The sequence below is a fragment of the Halichoerus grypus genome, chromosome 10 (genome assembly GCF_964656455.1).
Source record: "Halichoerus grypus chromosome 10, mHalGry1.hap1.1, whole genome shotgun sequence".
Taxonomy (NCBI): Eukaryota; Metazoa; Chordata; class Mammalia; order Carnivora; family Phocidae; genus Halichoerus; species Halichoerus grypus.
The window spans coordinates 26373355-26390523 of record NC_135721.1 but is presented as its reverse complement, the minus strand read 5'-3'; the positions used below and the strand labels follow the sequence as shown (position 1 = coordinate 26390523).

At 40.1% G+C, this 17169-nt stretch overlaps 1 protein-coding gene across 12 annotated transcripts in view; it reads right to left on the bottom strand.

The window, feature by feature from the left end:
• Positions 1-17169, bottom strand: part of LTBP1 (latent transforming growth factor beta binding protein 1) — a 389022-nt gene that overhangs the window by 99870 nt on the left and 271983 nt on the right. For all 12 annotated transcript variants that reach the window (XM_078056161.1, XM_078056162.1, XM_036119099.2 and 9 more), the window contains 4 exons: positions 14312-14437; positions 12920-13045; positions 12394-12516; positions 8772-8891 (listed from right to left, as the gene is read on the bottom strand). In XM_078056161.1, the coding sequence (XP_077912287.1) occupies positions 8772-8891; positions 12394-12516; positions 12920-13045; positions 14312-14437 (495 nt within the window). The remainder of the gene's footprint in view (positions 1-8771; positions 8892-12393; positions 12517-12919; positions 13046-14311; positions 14438-17169) is intronic.

The window sequence follows — 17169 nt, the reverse complement described above, 5'->3', positions numbered from 1 at the left end:
TTATTCTCCCTCTTTCCCCACATTCGATTTAAAACAGTCAAATCAATTCTGTCTTCCCAATATCTCTCAAATACACCTGCTTCATTTCATTCTTACTACCACCATTCTGTCTCACATGGGTTACCGCCATAGTTTGTTTCCCTACTTCAAGTCTCGCCCTCTCTAATCCACTATCCAGCTGGTAGCCAGAGTCATCTGAAATACAAACACAATCAATGGTATTGCTCCTTTAAAAACCCTCAGTGGTTTCCAGCGTTCTTCCATTAAGTCAAAGATACAAACCTATGGGGCCCTGAGTGTTATCAACAGAAAGCCTGCCCTCAGTTCTTACTTCAAACCCTTGGGAGAATCAGTGTTCTGGGAAACAAGGTAGTCCTTATCCACCCCACCATCCAACACCCATAGCCTCTTACCCTTGCTGCAGAGGGAGACGGTTAAGTCTTTGGTTTTCTGTATTGGAGCTCAAATCGATCTTACTCTAGGGTGATGGTCTTGTACAAGAGTCAGATTACCCAAATTCTTGTGATGTATATACATAATCAGTTCAAAAGGGAAACGTCATGAAAAACACTGTGTCCACAGAAAAATGTGTTCCAAACTCCCAAAATACAATATACCAATGGGCTTTTGGGACATAATTTGGCATTTGCTATCCAGTGAATTAATTAAACCTCCCACAGTAAGAAAACTGCCAGGGGTTTATGAGGTCAGCACTTTGTGGATATGATCGTTCAAAAGTCTATGAATCCACCCCAGTATACTATTACCCAATCCAAACTGATCATTGTCATCTACAGCACCCCGAGAGACTCTAACAGAGGCCTGTGGGAAACCAGATATGCCATGTCTATAGGATTTCATGATCTGCTCCTCTCAGAAGCCTGTCAGAAGAGGCAGTCAGAACAGTGGGCATGATTTGTCCTTAGTAAACCCTGGCTGATTCTTTTTTTTTTTTTTTTAAGATTTTATTTATTTATTTGGGGGGGAGGGAGAAAGCATGAGCAGGGGGAGGGACAGGCAGAGGGAGAAGCAGACTCTCTGCTGAGCAGGGAGCCTGATGTGGGGCTCAATCCCAGGACCCTGGGATCATGACCTGCGCCAAAGGCAGACACTTAACCAACTGAGCCATGCAGGCACCCCAACCCTGGCTGATTCTTATGATCATCTTTTTCTTTTAAAATGTTTCACCTTGGGGTGCCTGGGTGGCGCAGCTGGTTAAGTGTCCGACTCTTGGTTTCGGCTCAGGTCCTGATCTCAGGGTCATGAGATTGAGCCCTGCGTAAGACTCCCTCTCTTGCTCCCTCTGCCTCTCCCTCTCTCTCTCAAATAAATAAATAAATTCTAAAAAAAAAAAAAAAAACACAAAAAAACGTTCCACCTCATCATTTGAATCCTGCAGCCTACAGTTCTTTGTCAAGATTAACATGAAGCTCAATGGTCATTAGTTCCCGAACTCCAGCTTCTTTTTTCTTTGGGGGGAAATGAGGACATTAATCTCTTTCCAGCTCTCTGGCAACTTTCCATTCTCCACAATTTTTACAAAGATGACTTTCAGCTGGCCAGCAAATCCACCTGCAAATTCTCTCATTGCCTTGGGATGTAATTTCTCTGGGTCAGGAACCCTTTCGAAATTTCCCTTCCTAATGTCCTGGGAAAACACAAGATAGCATGAAGCCCCTCTCTGATGGTTCAGAGGGTATTCAGTGGCTGACCTCACACAAGTCAGTTCAAGGCTATGATGCCTCCTTCCACTTCACCTATCAGCTCCTTGAGGTTGGTGAGAGTTGGCTCCAGAGCAACAGTTTACCTGCCTTACTTCCTGTACTTTCAAGGAAATTAATCTCTCAACACTGCGCATCAGTCATATTTCAGAGGCCATTGAGTCTCATTTAATTCCCTAATGAGCACCACAGACTTCAATGAGTGAGCACCATTTGATATGTGAAGTAAACATCTTACTCTGTCACAATGACTACAGGAAAATACAGATTACTCCCCACCCCCAACATGACATTACTTCAGTGATCCCTCGACTATTCTGTACACATAGTCTTTTATAGTAAAGATGATGGCAGAACATACTGGACAGAAAAGCCAGCATGGTTAGGCCAGCGGGATGGAACAACCCGCACTTGCGGTACAGCAAATCCTCGGGATCTCAGGTGCCCTCTGTCAAGTCTGACCAAGTTAAGATATGCAGTAGCAGGGCAGCCGATAAAAATATGTTATGCATCCCTCAAAGACTCATCACTGTTCTTCAAAACTGGAGAACAGCCAATGCTATGTACATCCCAGATAAAGAGCCAAGGATAATCTCAGAAAATCAGTCCATTAACCCTACCACATCACTGGCTTCCTGCCTCCCCTTTCCAAAAGAATATTTAGTCTTTCAGCAAAACTCAACTGGGGCTATCTATGCTGAAGACTGCCATCTTCGAGTGAAGAATCCCTCAGCCATTCTTACTGCTGCTTGCAAGGGATGATTCCCACCCATATCGATCATCTCTCTTTCTATGAACTTTTCTTTCCTGATTATCTTAATCATATTGCTTTGTTCTCTTATTGTCTTGGGTGTACAGGAAGAGGGAGTGTATAGAAGAGAACACTAGTTTTGGAGATAAACGACCTGGGATCATGTCCTAGCTCTGTCATTTATTACTTATGACCATTAGCAAGCCCATTAACCTATCTGGGAATCAATTTCTATATCTCTACTACATTAGCAAGCCCATTAACCTATCTGGGAATCAATTTCTGTATCTCTACTACTACTACTACTGCCCTGATATCAAATAAAATAATGAAGTCAACGCCCCTTGTAGCAACGTAAAAGAAGTTTTTGTTATTATGGTAACTAGTCTTCTCACACAGGTATGTTTCCTGCTTTCAAAAGTAGTTTTTTGTTTGCTTTTATTGAGATATAATTGACATATGACATAGGGTAAGTTTCAGTGATAATTTGGTATGCTTATATATTGCAAAATGATTAACAAAGTTAGCTAACGCCTCTCTTATGTCACATAATTATTTCCCTTTTTTTGTGAACATAATTATCATCTGGCCTCCTAGTAGCTTTGAAGTTTATAATACAGCACTGTTGACTATAATCACTAATCTGTGCAACAGATCTCCAGGGCTTATCTACCTGCCAGTTGCAAGTTCGTACCCTTAAACACCACCTCCCCAATCCCCCTAGTTCCCAGCTCCTGATAACCACCATTCTATTCTGTTTTGTTTTGCTTATTTATAACTTCAAGTCTTCTCTGGAATTAAGTACATAATTAGGTATTTGATAATAACATAATGACTAAATAGAAGACTTCTTTAGCTGTAGTGATTTAGGGATTAGGCTGGTGTTTGCACATTTAATAATATCTGCAAAAGGTAGATGTTCAGTTCTGTTGCCATCTTATGCAAATAAATGTAGAACAAAGTCTTCAATTTCAGATAAGTCTATGAATATTCATCTATTCCATAAAGGTTAACAATGATTCTTAAAAATCTGAAAATAAATCCTAGTGGTCAAAGAACACCTAGAACAAGGAGCTTTCCATGTTTATCGTGCACGTTCTGTGCACCTGGTTTTGGTTAAGACTATGGCTAACCAGTTGTCAAGTGGATCAAATGACACTAAGTTCTTCAAATGCCTAAGACCCATTACATTTAGAAAACGTAAATTGGAGTCACAAAGTCACGATTAACTTAATTACAGTTTGACAGAGAAGGATTAGTATGATAAAAATCTCAGAAATTTGTCTTCCCAGGTCACATGGTCTTTCACAGACTCAATTATAAAGGAAGATAATAAAGTAAACTCAACAAGGGATTGCTGCCTACATCGACCATGTGATAGATACTGTGTCTTATGAAGGTGAGCCAAGAAAATGAAGTAAAAGGATGGAGATGGCAGTATTGCAGAAGGTAAAACATTTGTTAGGGATGATCGATTACCCTACAGAAAAGTAATATGATTCTTTTTTTTTTTTTAAAGATTTTATTTATTTATTTGACAGAGAGGGACACAGTGAGAGAGGGAACACAAGCAGGGGAAGTGGGAGAGGGAGAAGCAGGCTTCCCACTGAGCAGGAAGCCTGATATGGAGCTAGATCCCAGGACCCTGGGATCATGACCTGAGCCGAAGGCAGACGCTTAACGACTGAGCCACCCAGGCGTCCCAAGCAATATGATTCTTTAAGAAATAGATCCCAGCTAAACAAAAATGCTGAGAAGTTGAAAGGTAATTATAAGACTAAGATTACTTAGATTCATAAAAGAAAGCTCCTATCAGATAGGGAGAGTTAAGAACTACAGGAAATGAACTTATTAAAGAAAGTCAAAGACAGTTATACATAGAAACTTGACATAAAATTTACTTAAACAAGTACCAGTTATTACTGCACTTCTAACATTTCGGGATTAGGGAGGTAAAGGGGAGGATAATAGAGTTGGGGGAAGAAGGGTTATAACATTTATTGGGTTCTACCTTGTGTCACATACCTCACTAGGTGCTTTATATTGCTTATTTAATTCTGACAGTAAATCCCATGAAGACAGCATTTCAATCCCCATTTTAAAGATATTGAAACCAAGCTTCATAGAGGTCATACATAACCCCAAATCTGTCTAAATTCAGGGAAATATGATCTTTATATCAGAGTTACTGAATGTACCTTTAAACAATTAGATATTAGAGAATCTCCTTTAGAGGATGGCTCCAGTAGGGTTTAAATCAGGCCTGTTCTTGAGTGAAGAGAAACCTGCTAATTGAGTACCTGACAGGCTGGCTTCCCTCAAGAAAGGTCCTGGTTGAAGCAGCCAGTTGGAACTGGCCAGAACCCAGGGTGATGAAATAGTCATTAGAGGCGAGGATCAAGCGGGCAGCAACTCCAGGCTGAATGTGAGGTCCAAGGAATACAATGTTGAATGATGAAAGTGGCTTTCGAGAGAGGACTGAAATCCACAACTTGAAAGAAGAAGCTACGTTAACAGAGGAGCCAACAAGAGTTGCCAAAAAGCATTAAGGGACAGATATTTTGAAAGTGGACAATAAACTACTGAGAATGAAGGATCATATGCCCTGAACTCAACACTAGGAAAGAGCATGGTCTCCCAGACAACACCTGTTAACATCTGACCTGTTTCTGCCCCAAACAATTTCTGTTCTAATTCATAAATCAAGGAGAAGCATCAATCAGTGAGATTCAGCCTACATGGCATGAATACAAGGAGGCCATTAACGATTCCATCAAGTTCACCTTTGGGTCAGTGAAAGAAGCACAGTGTAATTGGCATCAAATCCCTGCAGAACATAAGGGTCCAAATAGCAATTCTCAATTCCTAATGAATCCATTTAACAGAAAAAAAAAAAAGTCAAATCAACATATGGATTGATGGACTTTAGAAAAAACCATAAGCACTATGCCACACAAAAGTAGAATTACATACAACACCGTACAACTTTAATTATAATAATTTTTTATATTTTTTTTTTAATTATTATGTTATATCACCATACATTACATCATTAATTTTTGATGTAGTGTTCCATGATTCATTGTTTGTGTATAACACCCAGTGCTCCATGCAGAACGTGCCCTCTTTAATACCCATCACCAGGCTAACCCATCCCCCCACCCCCCTTCTCTAGAACCCTCAGTTTGTTTCTCAGAGCCCATAGTCTCTCATGGTTCATCTCCCCCTCCGATTTCCTCCCCTTCCTTTAAAAATAGTCAGTGAGAGCAGAGTGGTAGAAAAAGGAGGACACTAAGACTTATAGAACAGAATCCCCTGTAAGGCAGGGATTATCTTCTCTACAGATGACTAACAAATGCCAAGTGTAAGACCTTTCTTCAGATGGTGAGATTTGAGAAAATTTTAAGTCTTTAATGTTCTCATATATTTAAAATTGGGGGGAAAAGTCTTATAAATGTACCCTAAATTATCTGGACTAAAAGGATATTAAAAAGCCACAAACCAGTCCCAAGTAACCATTAGAAACAAAAACAAATAGAAAGGAACACAATATAAATAACTTAGCATTTGATGCCTTCTCTGACCCCCATAGAATCTCCGACACTCTCTGTCTCCCTTAAGCTGCTTTTTTTTCTTTGTGGCACTCAACACACATCTGACATACCATATACTTTGCTTGCTGCTTTGTTTATTTGCAAGCACAATGTGAGCTCTAGAGTACAAGCACAATGAGGGGACGGCATTTATTTTGTTCACTCTCAATCCCCTGGGTCTTGAAAAATGCCTGGCTCTTGGTAGGCACTCAACTGTTAAACTGAACAAATAAATATATAATCAAGTTGGTGTCGATGAGCTCAACTCAATGATAAGTTTAAGTAATGACTACACCTTCTAAAATGTGTCTTTGGAGTACCAGAAGGATAAAGGTGAGAACTAAAATGTATGTGATATGGCTGGGTATTCCCTCGCATTGTCAGAGTTGAGCAGAAAAATCGAATTCATTCATTGGTTCAATTAGAACAGAAAAGCATGTTGCAATATCTACTTTTTGTCACGCTCAACTTTTTAACATGTGAAAAGCTCTACTACCATCAAAAATTAAGACGGATCCATTTTGGTATAATCTGCAAAAGTCCTCCTGAGAATTTTAGAGGAGCTGCAAGTCCAGTATGAACAATGAGTGGAACCGAAATTACAGCACAGAAGAGAAGCTTCACCTGTAGATGACAGAGCCTAAAATTTTACCCAAGGCAGAAGGAAAGAGTACATGGTGTATTTTTCATAGGAAATGCGTGACCTTAGCAATGCACAAATGAAAACTGGTGCTTGGAGCAATTGGCTAGCTGTGTGACTCTGGTGGACTACACAGTGACCTAATATTTCTGCTTATGATCCTACTCAGCTGGTTGGCAAAGTCAAGTTACTCTGAACGGAGGTAGTGTTTCTGTCCCTGAACTGGAGCAAAGTGGTCATGCTGAGACTGACTGCATACATCTAGGTATAATAACTCATTTATTCTTATTGCCCAGTCTAGATAAATGCATTTATATTGAAGAGCACTCATTTGCCCATTTGCTCAGTCATATTTCATTAGTAAATTCATGAATCAAGGCTGTGTTTATACGACTATTATGGATTTTAGTTATTTAAGGTAAAATTCAGGCTCTCCTCTTGGATTATAATATGTAGCAGTATGTGAAAATGAGAACACAAATGAAATCTTGATAGGCAACTATGAAATTTGTGCCAAACGGGAAAATTAAAACCAAATGTACTAACCAGCACTGATCACATAAACAAATGCATAATAAATAAGCCATTAATGAACAAAAATCTCTTCTCCCAAAGATCAACATCTCACAATTCCAAGGATAGACACTCTTAGAAATGGGCATGAGCTTCAGGGCAGAGGGCCACCTGTACCACGTACAGAGGCTTAGCTTCTGCAACCTGGTGATGAATCCAAAACTTTGCAACTGGGACTGTTTCTGCCAAGGCTACTTAGCCCACCTGCTCTGCAACACTGTCTTTCCCAGAGATGTAGGCGTAAAGATGAACATTTTATTATTATTTTTTTTATGTTCAGTTAGCCAGCATGTAGGACATCATTAGTTTTTGATGTAGTGTTCAAGATGAACATTTGAAACAGGACTGAGAGAGTCTGGCATGGTCTGCCCCCTCATCCTGCTGCAAATCTTCTCTTGTTCTCTGTCCTTCAGCAGCACCAGCCTTCCAGCTTCTGGAACATGACTGCTTCCTCCTTCCCATGAGTCCCCTGAATATGCTCTTTTCTCTGTCCAAAACCATCTCCCTCCCATCCCCTTCCCCAGTTAAACCTCAATCAGGAACTTTCCCAGAGGCAACTCGTTCTGGGACACATTCTTACAGCATCACAGAACCCCCCTTCCCAACACGGTCTCATTTGTGTTTGTGCATTTATTTATGAGACGTCTGGGTATCAGTCTTCCTCACCAGATAGTTCCATGAAGAAGGCACTTTTTTTTTTTTTTTAAGAAGGCACTTTTTTTTGTCCTTCAGTGTATCCTAGCACTCAGCACAACTCTGGGTATATTACAGTAAGTTCTCCAGCATTTGTGGATGAAAAGAAAGAAGGTATGAATAAATGAGAAATTGAACTCACATTGTCAGAGTCTGGCATGGAGTGTAAAAGAGTTCAGCTTCTAAGGAAAAGATCACACAGAGACAGAGAGGAAAACCATCAAGGGGGAAAGCTAACTAGAGCACAGCTAATTAGAACCAAAGCAATTTTGTTGCTTCTCTTCCTCAGTGCCTGATGTCAGTATGAAATATTTATTAAATACTTAAATGAATAAATGTAAGAGGCATGGCAATCCATCAAGATTTCTCTTTCTACTTCTGCTGCACGTTTGTGTTCACATGTTCCTAATTCTACTAGTCTCTGGTAGCTTGCTTCTTCTTATGCCTTTTCTCTCTTTTTTAGCCTTTTGTTCTCCACCACTCTCCACCCTGTGGTGATTATTATTTTATTTGGTCTTGGTTATTCATCACATCAAGGACAAATTGCTTCCATCAGAATTATTTCTCCCAGGTAAAATCTCACATTCTTCATGCCAACTTCCTTTCTTATATTTCTCCCCGGTTAGAAGTTACTTAGAACTTTTCTTAGAAGTTTTCTCAGAAGGACACAAGTTTATTATATTCCATGTTTTAGTTTGTTTTTTTAATTTTGAAAGAGGGCTCACTTGGCATTACATCACTCTGAGAAAACGGACTAGAGAGAACAAATAAAACTATGAAAAGAACACTCTAGTACCTACCAAGACACTGCCCATTCCAACCTCGGAACCCTTCTGTGCAGGGAACACACTGGTAAGACCCAGGAGAGTTCACACACTGCTCATCTGGACAAGTGCTTACAGTCAAGCATTCGTCAATATCTAGAAAATCAAAAAACCAGGTCACAAACATTTTATCAGAATACTGAAACAAAAACATACTTTTCTGATGAAGTGGGGGGGAAAAGATGTGATCTATCTACATTTTGATGGAGAAAATGTTAAGTAGGTAAGTCCAACACTGCCTACACTTAAACACCACAGTGATAAAGCACGGCCAGGTATACCTGGATTAAAATATTTACACAAAATCAAAAGAAGAACTTGGCCCCAATTGCCCAACTCCACCCTGGGAGCTCTCAGGACTTTCTGGACATCAAACAAGGTAATAGTGCAGCTTGCCAGACAGAAATATAACAAACAGGCATGGGAATGATGAAGCCACAAATCCACCTGGCCAAAGGTTCTCTCTTCAGACAATGGATGCTCTAGGGAAATCCTTGCTTTGGCTTCATGGGCCCAAGAATACCCTGGGTTTGAGTAATTTAAAACCTTTCATAGGATAGGAATTCCTTGGAGGTGGAAAAAACACATTAGGAGAGAATGAACTCATCAAATACTTCGAAGAGTTTCCAGAAAACATGGTGATATGATCATAGGGTAATACTTTCTCACAAAAATACACCTTATTTCTCACATTCATAGCTAACTGAAGTTATTCATCATTGTTCTTTTCAATGTGCATTGGAAAAAACACCTTCAATATGGCTGGGGCTATGGCAGAGGGAACTACTACAATGCGTTAGGCATTTTGAAGAATGGTAGGACAACAGAATGGGGGAGAAGAAAGATAAAGGAAATGGTTCAAGAGTTTCACATGAATGGTGGTACCATGGGAACCAGCTGCATTCGAAATGATCATTTTTCTGGAGTTGGATTCCAAATTCATGTGAGTGGATTTAATGTGTAAGTGTTCTAATTTAAAATGTATATAGGACTCACCATAGCACAAAAAAAAATAAATAAAAAATAAAATAAATAAAATAAAATGTATATAGTACATCTAATCACACTTAAAATATAAACAGAATTTTCAGGACATAAGCTGAAAAATGAAAGAAATATGTAATGGATACAGCCATGCATTCTGGTAAATTCTCAAAAATTATCTCCCCTTATCACTAGGCAAGTGTGAAAAGATGTTAAAGTAAAAAAGTTGACGATGATATTAATAGAATAAGCACCAGGTCAGTGTGGTAATTTTATTTCCTATCAGCAAAAAATCCTTGCCAATAGACAATGACACACAGTGGTTTTTCTGTTGTTTTTTTTTTTTTAGGTCAGATGTTCTGGGACTTCTTGTTCTACAAAAAGATGATGCTTGCCAGTTTCATTTTCCAAACAGCATTACATTCTTCTCTGGAAGGAATTTTTTTTAATAGAACTACAACTGCTAAGTCAGAGAAGGTCATTGAGAAAGGCTGGTCCAATAAATAAGGTGCAATGCTGAGCAATACAAGACAATATCCCTGAATGTCCCACTACTCTCACCTCTGCTTGCTTGTTCCTTCATCTATAGATTAGGGACTACCTGCCTGGGAATACCTTAACTGAGCAAAGTAAGGATGCATGAGATAATGTCTGTGAACTACAATAGACTCCTTGGAGACTGGTGCTGTTTGAAAGCAACTTTGTTAGTGGCAGCTGAGAAAATCTTTGGTGAGCCAGAAGCCTGGGGACCTTTGGTTCTGATCCATGACGAAATTAGAAAACAGCCATGTTATTTGGCTCCTTCTTCTTTTCAAGCCGTTTCATGCGGATAGAATTATGGATTATTTACTCGGGGAACCCTGGTAGTATTTCTGTTCATTTCCATACACTGAATATTCCCCAATAGTCCCCTAACTGCTTCCCATTTGCTTAAAGAGCTTTCATATTTCTTTTCTACTCCTCCCCACTTTCCATCTTCACGCTACAGTCACTAGTTAAATATCTTCTCTTCCCATCCTGATAAACTGTATGCAGAACTTAAGAATCAGCATTTGACCTCTTTGGGGAGTGTTGCTTTGCACATAAATGCTTGTCAGATAAACCCATGCGATTTAAAAAAAAAACAACTCCCACAAATACAGATGTACTGAGAAGGTCTCTGCAAAAACAATGTAATCAGGAAAAGGGGGAGGTTTCCAGAAACTAAGAGTTCTTGAGAACTAGCGAGGTGACAGGCACCGCACAAGATACCGCAGCATGCATTTCTTCTCATGACAACCCTGAAAGTGAACTTTGCAGCTCCCATTTCACAGGTTTCAAAGGGGTTCAGTCACCGGCTCCAAGCCAGAGAGTTACTAAGCATGGGAGTCAGGAGCCAAGGCCACTGTCCTGACCTCTCCCAGGGCCATGCTGCCTCTCCAGGGCAGAGGGAGGGTCCCCTGTAAGAGGAGAGCAGGGACGCTTCACCCTTTGCTGTCCCATGGCCCTCGGCTGCCGGCGGAGACCGTATGGCTCCATTCTGATCCGAGGCCGTCAAAGATGCAGTAATGTAAAATGCTCCCATTTCTCTCCAGATCAGAATACAAGGGGCTGAACAAGGGGCCAGGGGGAGAGTCAGGTGCAGGCTGCCAAAAAACACCTAATTAGCTTTCCCTCCAGGCCCGGGTCATCAGATCCATGAAGCAAAGCAACACAGAGGAGCCAGGGACAGCTGACAGCAGCCTGCCCCAACGCGTCCGTCCCTCCCTCGGCCTGGAAGCCCAGCCATATTCGAAAACAGGCTGATCCTCAGGCAGCCCAGCAAAGAGCCCCACGGAACCAGCACTGTCCACACAGCCTGGCTCCTCAGAACCGTGTTCAGGCCCCCTGCTCCTCTAGCCGACACGTGTCCATAGGCAGTATTTAAGCAGAAGCACAATATCTTTCTTCAGGAAAATAATTCGTTAAAAAGTACCACGGTGGTTGCAAAAAGAACCTGTGTAACTGGGACACAAACATGAGCAGAAAAATTAAGTGGTTAATCATTCTGGCCATGCTCTAAAAGCTTTTCAGAACTTTTTTTTTTTTTTTTTAGTAACACTAGCAAACTCATTGCTGTGGTCAATAATAAAGAAATTTTATCTAGCACGGTTGGAATTTGACCTGCAGTTAGTCAGACAGTGCTTCTGTGGAGGGTTGGTAAACAAGTCCCAGAACACAGGAAAGGAATGTAACAAGGCGAAAAGGTTGGAAACCAAAAATCAACAGCGGGTAAACCTGCACCCTGCTCCCAGATGAATGATCCAGATGCTGGAATTAAGTCTGGGTTTATGCTAAGACACTCTGCAATTAATTGTTCTAAAGCAATTCACTCCAAATACGAGGGAAGGCATATACTGAAGTGGACAACAAGGAGAATGTGAAGATGGAAAATAATCCAGACCAAGCCACTGAAGGGAGGCAAAGAGGCTATGAGTCCAGAAGGCAGGAGGAGCATGGATGAGAGGCTGGTGCCGTGCACACACTGGCAGAGGAAGGTAAGTACCAAGCTGGGCGCCTGGCAGCCCCAGCTGGGGGCCCAGCCCTGCATTTCAAGGTCTCGTGCACTCCGCACTTGGACGTGGCATAGACTCACCCTCGCAACGGCCTCCCCGGGTCATGCGGTAACCGCTGTCGCAGTATTCGCACCGGAAGGCCCCCGCAGTATTGACGCAGTGCCCTTCCCCACACACATCTGGCCTCAGGCACTCGTCAACGTCTAAACGAAGCAGAAAACATTGTCGAGTTTTATCTCCCACAATAGAATTTCAAACCTCTCCCATCTCCCAGGTCAGGTGGAAGTCAAGAATAAAATAACCCATTTCTATCACCATCTCTTCGATTCATTTGACATGTTTCAAAAATTGAGTGGTTTTGATTTATGCGGTGCCCAAAACATTTAACACCTCGGGGTCTGCACACATTTGACACTCTTCATTCAAAAGTGTTGGAGGAAAGATTCCATTTTTGTATCCTCCAGTATCTAGCGGATGACTATGTCATGAAAGGTGTTCAGTAATAAATTCTGGGTTGCCTGAATAAGCAGTAAGATTGATGGGATCTTAGGGGAGCTAACAACCCAGATCTGGGAATTTATGTGTCAGGAAGAATACTGCCATTACCTATGCAGTTGGTACCCTCCTCACTGGCCATAAATCCTGCTGGGCAAATACACAAGAAACTTCCCTCCGTGTTTTCACAGCGTCCCTGGGAGCAGAGCTGTTGGACCTGAGTGCATTCATCAATATCTGTAACAAAAATACAGATAAAAGGATTAGTGCAGTGTAGCATGAAATTCTGTTTCCCTGTCCATAAAATACCAGTGTACTATTCCCTGTGCACCAAATCTTTATAACTGAGGAGAACAGTGAAAGGAGACATGATCACCCTCCTCAGACACTTGAGGGATGGTTACTGGGAACAGGGAATATGTTTAGGGTGTATTGTTTCAAAAGTTGAAACTACAACCATGACATTGGTGTTTCTGAAAGACAGATCTGGGTCAACACAGAAGGACCCACCGGATACATGGAGTCATCTAAGCAATGAAATTCGCTGTGGGACCCCCAGGCCAGCTCAGGAGAAACATCCAGAAATATCGTGAAAGGGACTCTTCCACTGTGCACATGGGTGAAGCTAGACAAGATCATCTCAACTGCCCCTTTCAACTGTATATTCTACGGTTCCAAACAGAATACATACGATGTATGCAAATTCAAGAGAAATAGCCATGGGATAGAGCAGGTGGATACTCCTCTTGGCCTACCCCACATATATATACAAAACCAAATAGCACAAGTCACACATCTTGCATAATGGCATTTAGCACACTAAAGCCATATTAATTGGGTATACACCTTTGTTACTTTATATTAATTGGGTATACACCTTTGTTGCTTTATAATTCTTAGTGCTGAATTTCCTTTTTCTAAAAAATTAAATTTAGTGTTAACGTATGCACTGAAATGATTTCCATAATGCTATTATACCTCTGAGATACATTTTTTCCAAAGAACCATGGACAAGATCCTGTATTTATAAATTCATTAACAGTTTTGTGTCAGCTTATTTTCAGTTTAGAAATTGCTCTTAGAAATCAGATTTTATGCACTTACTTGAGTGTAAGTCTTTATTGCAGTATATATTAATTTTATTTTGGTTTTGCTAAATACATGTTTGTAGGTAGATATTTCTATCATTTTATTATATTATTCTATCTATATTTTATTATTTTATTATACCTAGAAATCTTTGGAAATTTTTTCACTTTTATCTTTTTTCTTTTTCCAACTTTATCTAATTGTATTACATTTGGCCAGGTAGGTAGCATTGAGCCAGGAGATGAGATCATCCCAGGAGATTAGCAAACCTCTTTTTGGGCTCCCTTAGTTCAGGGATAAAAATTTTTAAAAATTAAACACAAATAACATTTCCCATGATAACTACATATAATATGTTCTTAATGTGTAAATATTTGATATTTAATAATTTCATCTATTAAAAGCATCTCTTACCAACACATTTCCTCTGTTGCTCACTGAACTTGTAGCCCTCATAGCATATACAGGTATACCTCACGGGCAGGTTAATGCAGTGTCCTGCTCCACAGATATCGGGGTTCACAGTACATTCATTGATTTCTTAAAAATAAATAATAGAGGAAAAAACAGACATCAACTAAGATTTCATTGCTTTCAAACCATTCCTTTGCATTTCCTGATTAGCTTATTGTCAGGTATGTAATTAGAAGACAAAAGTCACCTCCAATTTATCCAGAGAAAATAAAAACATTACTTCGAAAAGATACGTGCACACTTACGTTTATTGCAGCATTATTTACAATAGCCAAGATACGGAAGAGACCCAACTGTCTACCGAAAGATGAATGGATAAAGAAGATGTGGTATATATACACAGTGGACTATAACTCAGCCATAAAGAAGAATCAGATCTTGCCATTTTTGACAACATGAATGGACCTAGAGACTATTATGCTAAGTGAAGTAAGTCAGAGAAAGACAAATACCACATGATTTCACTTATATATGGAATCTAAAAAAAAAAAACAAAACAAATGAGCAAACAAAGAAAAAAGCATGAATAGACCTATAAACACAGAGAACAAACTGATGGCTGCCAAAGGAGAGGCGGGTAGGGGGTTGGGCAAGATGGGTGAAGTGGAGTGGGAGATACAGGCTTCCAGTTATGGAAAGATGAAGTCACTGCGATGAAAGGCACAGCACAGGGAATCTAGTTGATGGTACTGCAATAGCATTGGGTGGTGACAGATGGTAGCTGCACTTGTGAGCACAGCACAGCAAAGAGACTTGTCCAATGACTAGATTATACACCTGAATCTAATGCAACAGTGTGTCAACTTTACTTCAACAAAAAAAGAAAGTATACCTCTAAAATCAAGTATAAATTTGTTTGATTACTTCGTAATTGCTCAGTTAGTCTCACCCCAAATCATCAATAACTCCTAATAAAACGACTTCTAAGATGAAGTGGAGTGGGTAGTAACTCAGAAAAAGGGCACTTTGGAAGTTGTAAGATAATCAATTCTTTCTAACTTCTAAGATAGCCCACAAGAGTTTCTATCCACTCCAGTTCATCTGACATGATGGACTCAGAACCATCAGGTGAGTTCTCCTGATAAGAAATATGTGGTAACTTTTTATTCATTAGCAGGTCAAATTCAATTTCCAACAACTATGTCCAACCTCCTCCAAAATTTCTCTTTAATTCTCAAGAAAGATTTACCACTTCTAATCAAAGCCAAACTTTTGGGTGTAACTCACTCTTAATTTACCAATTTCAACATGAGCATATTTATATTGATAAAGTAGAATCTTCTCCCCGATCTTCTCTGCTAAACTCTTCCCTTGTGCTCTTAATGACTCCTGTGAAACTCACTTCTTCTGTTAGGCCTGAGCAGACTGGCCCTGAGTCCTCACTCCATTTGGGGAACACACCATGGTAGAGGCAGGGTCATAGGAGTCCACACTGAATGAAGGCCATCAAAATGAGCTTCATTACCAAAAGGATACAAGACGGCCTTAAATTACCTGAGGACTCAAAAGTGGCCTCCTAAGAGGAATTAATCTCCTAAGACAGTCTGTTTTCAATGATCTTTGTAAGGAGTTATAATGGCATCGTGGGGGGAGGGGGGGGGGGCAGGCCAGCTGGTAGAAGCCCAGGTTTGCAAACAGTGCAAACACAAATCTTGCTGCCTTTTCTTAACTCTATAACACAGGGGCAAGTTACTCAAACATTCTATGTCTCACTTCTCTGCATGTAAGATAAATGGGAATAATCAGAGCACCAACTTGAGTGTCGGGTTCAAAGATAAATAATGCACAAAGCCCAATGTCTGGCACACTATACAAGCTCAATGAAAGTTAGCCATTAAAGACCTACACATGAGACCTGAAACCATAAAAACCCTAGAAGGGAGCACAAGCAGTAATTTCTCTGACATCAGACGTAGCAACATTTTTCTAGATATGTCCCCTGAGGCAAGAAAAACAAAAAGCAAAAATAAACTACTGGGACTTTATCAAAACAAAAGGCTTCTACACAGCAAAGGAAACAATCAACAAAACTAAAAGACAACCTACTGAATGGGAGAAAATATTTGCAAATGATATACCTTGATAAGGGGTTAGTATCCAAAAATATATAAAGTGCTTGTACACCTCAATACCAAAAAAACAAATAATCCACTTAAAAATGGGCAGAAGACATGAAAAGACATTGCTCCAAAGACCTATACATGGCCAAAAGACACATGAAAAGATGTTTAACATCACTTATCATCAGGGAAAATGCGAATCAAAACCACAACGAGATATCACCTCACATGCGCCAGAGTGGCTAAAATCAACAACACAAGAAACAAGTGTTGGTGAGAACATGGAGAAAAAGGAACCCTCATGTACTGTAGGTGGGAATGCAAACTGGTGCAGCCACTGGGAAAAACAATATGGAGATTCCTCAAAAAATTACAAACAGAACTACCATATGATCTAGTTATTCCACTACTGGGTATTTACCAAAAGAAAATGAAAACACAATTCAGAGGGATACATACACCCGGATGTTTACTGCAGCTTTATTTACAATCGTCAAACTACAGAAGCAGCCCAAGTGTCCATTGACAGATGAATGGACAAAGAAGATGTGGTATACAACGGAATGTTATTCAGCCATAAAAAGAATGAAATCTTGCCATTTGCAACAACGTGGATGGATTCTAGAGAGCATAATGCTAAGTAAAATAAGTCAATCAGAGAAAGACAAATACCATGTGATTTCACTCATATGCAGAATTAAGGAAACAAAACAAACGAACAAAGGAAGAAAAGAGACA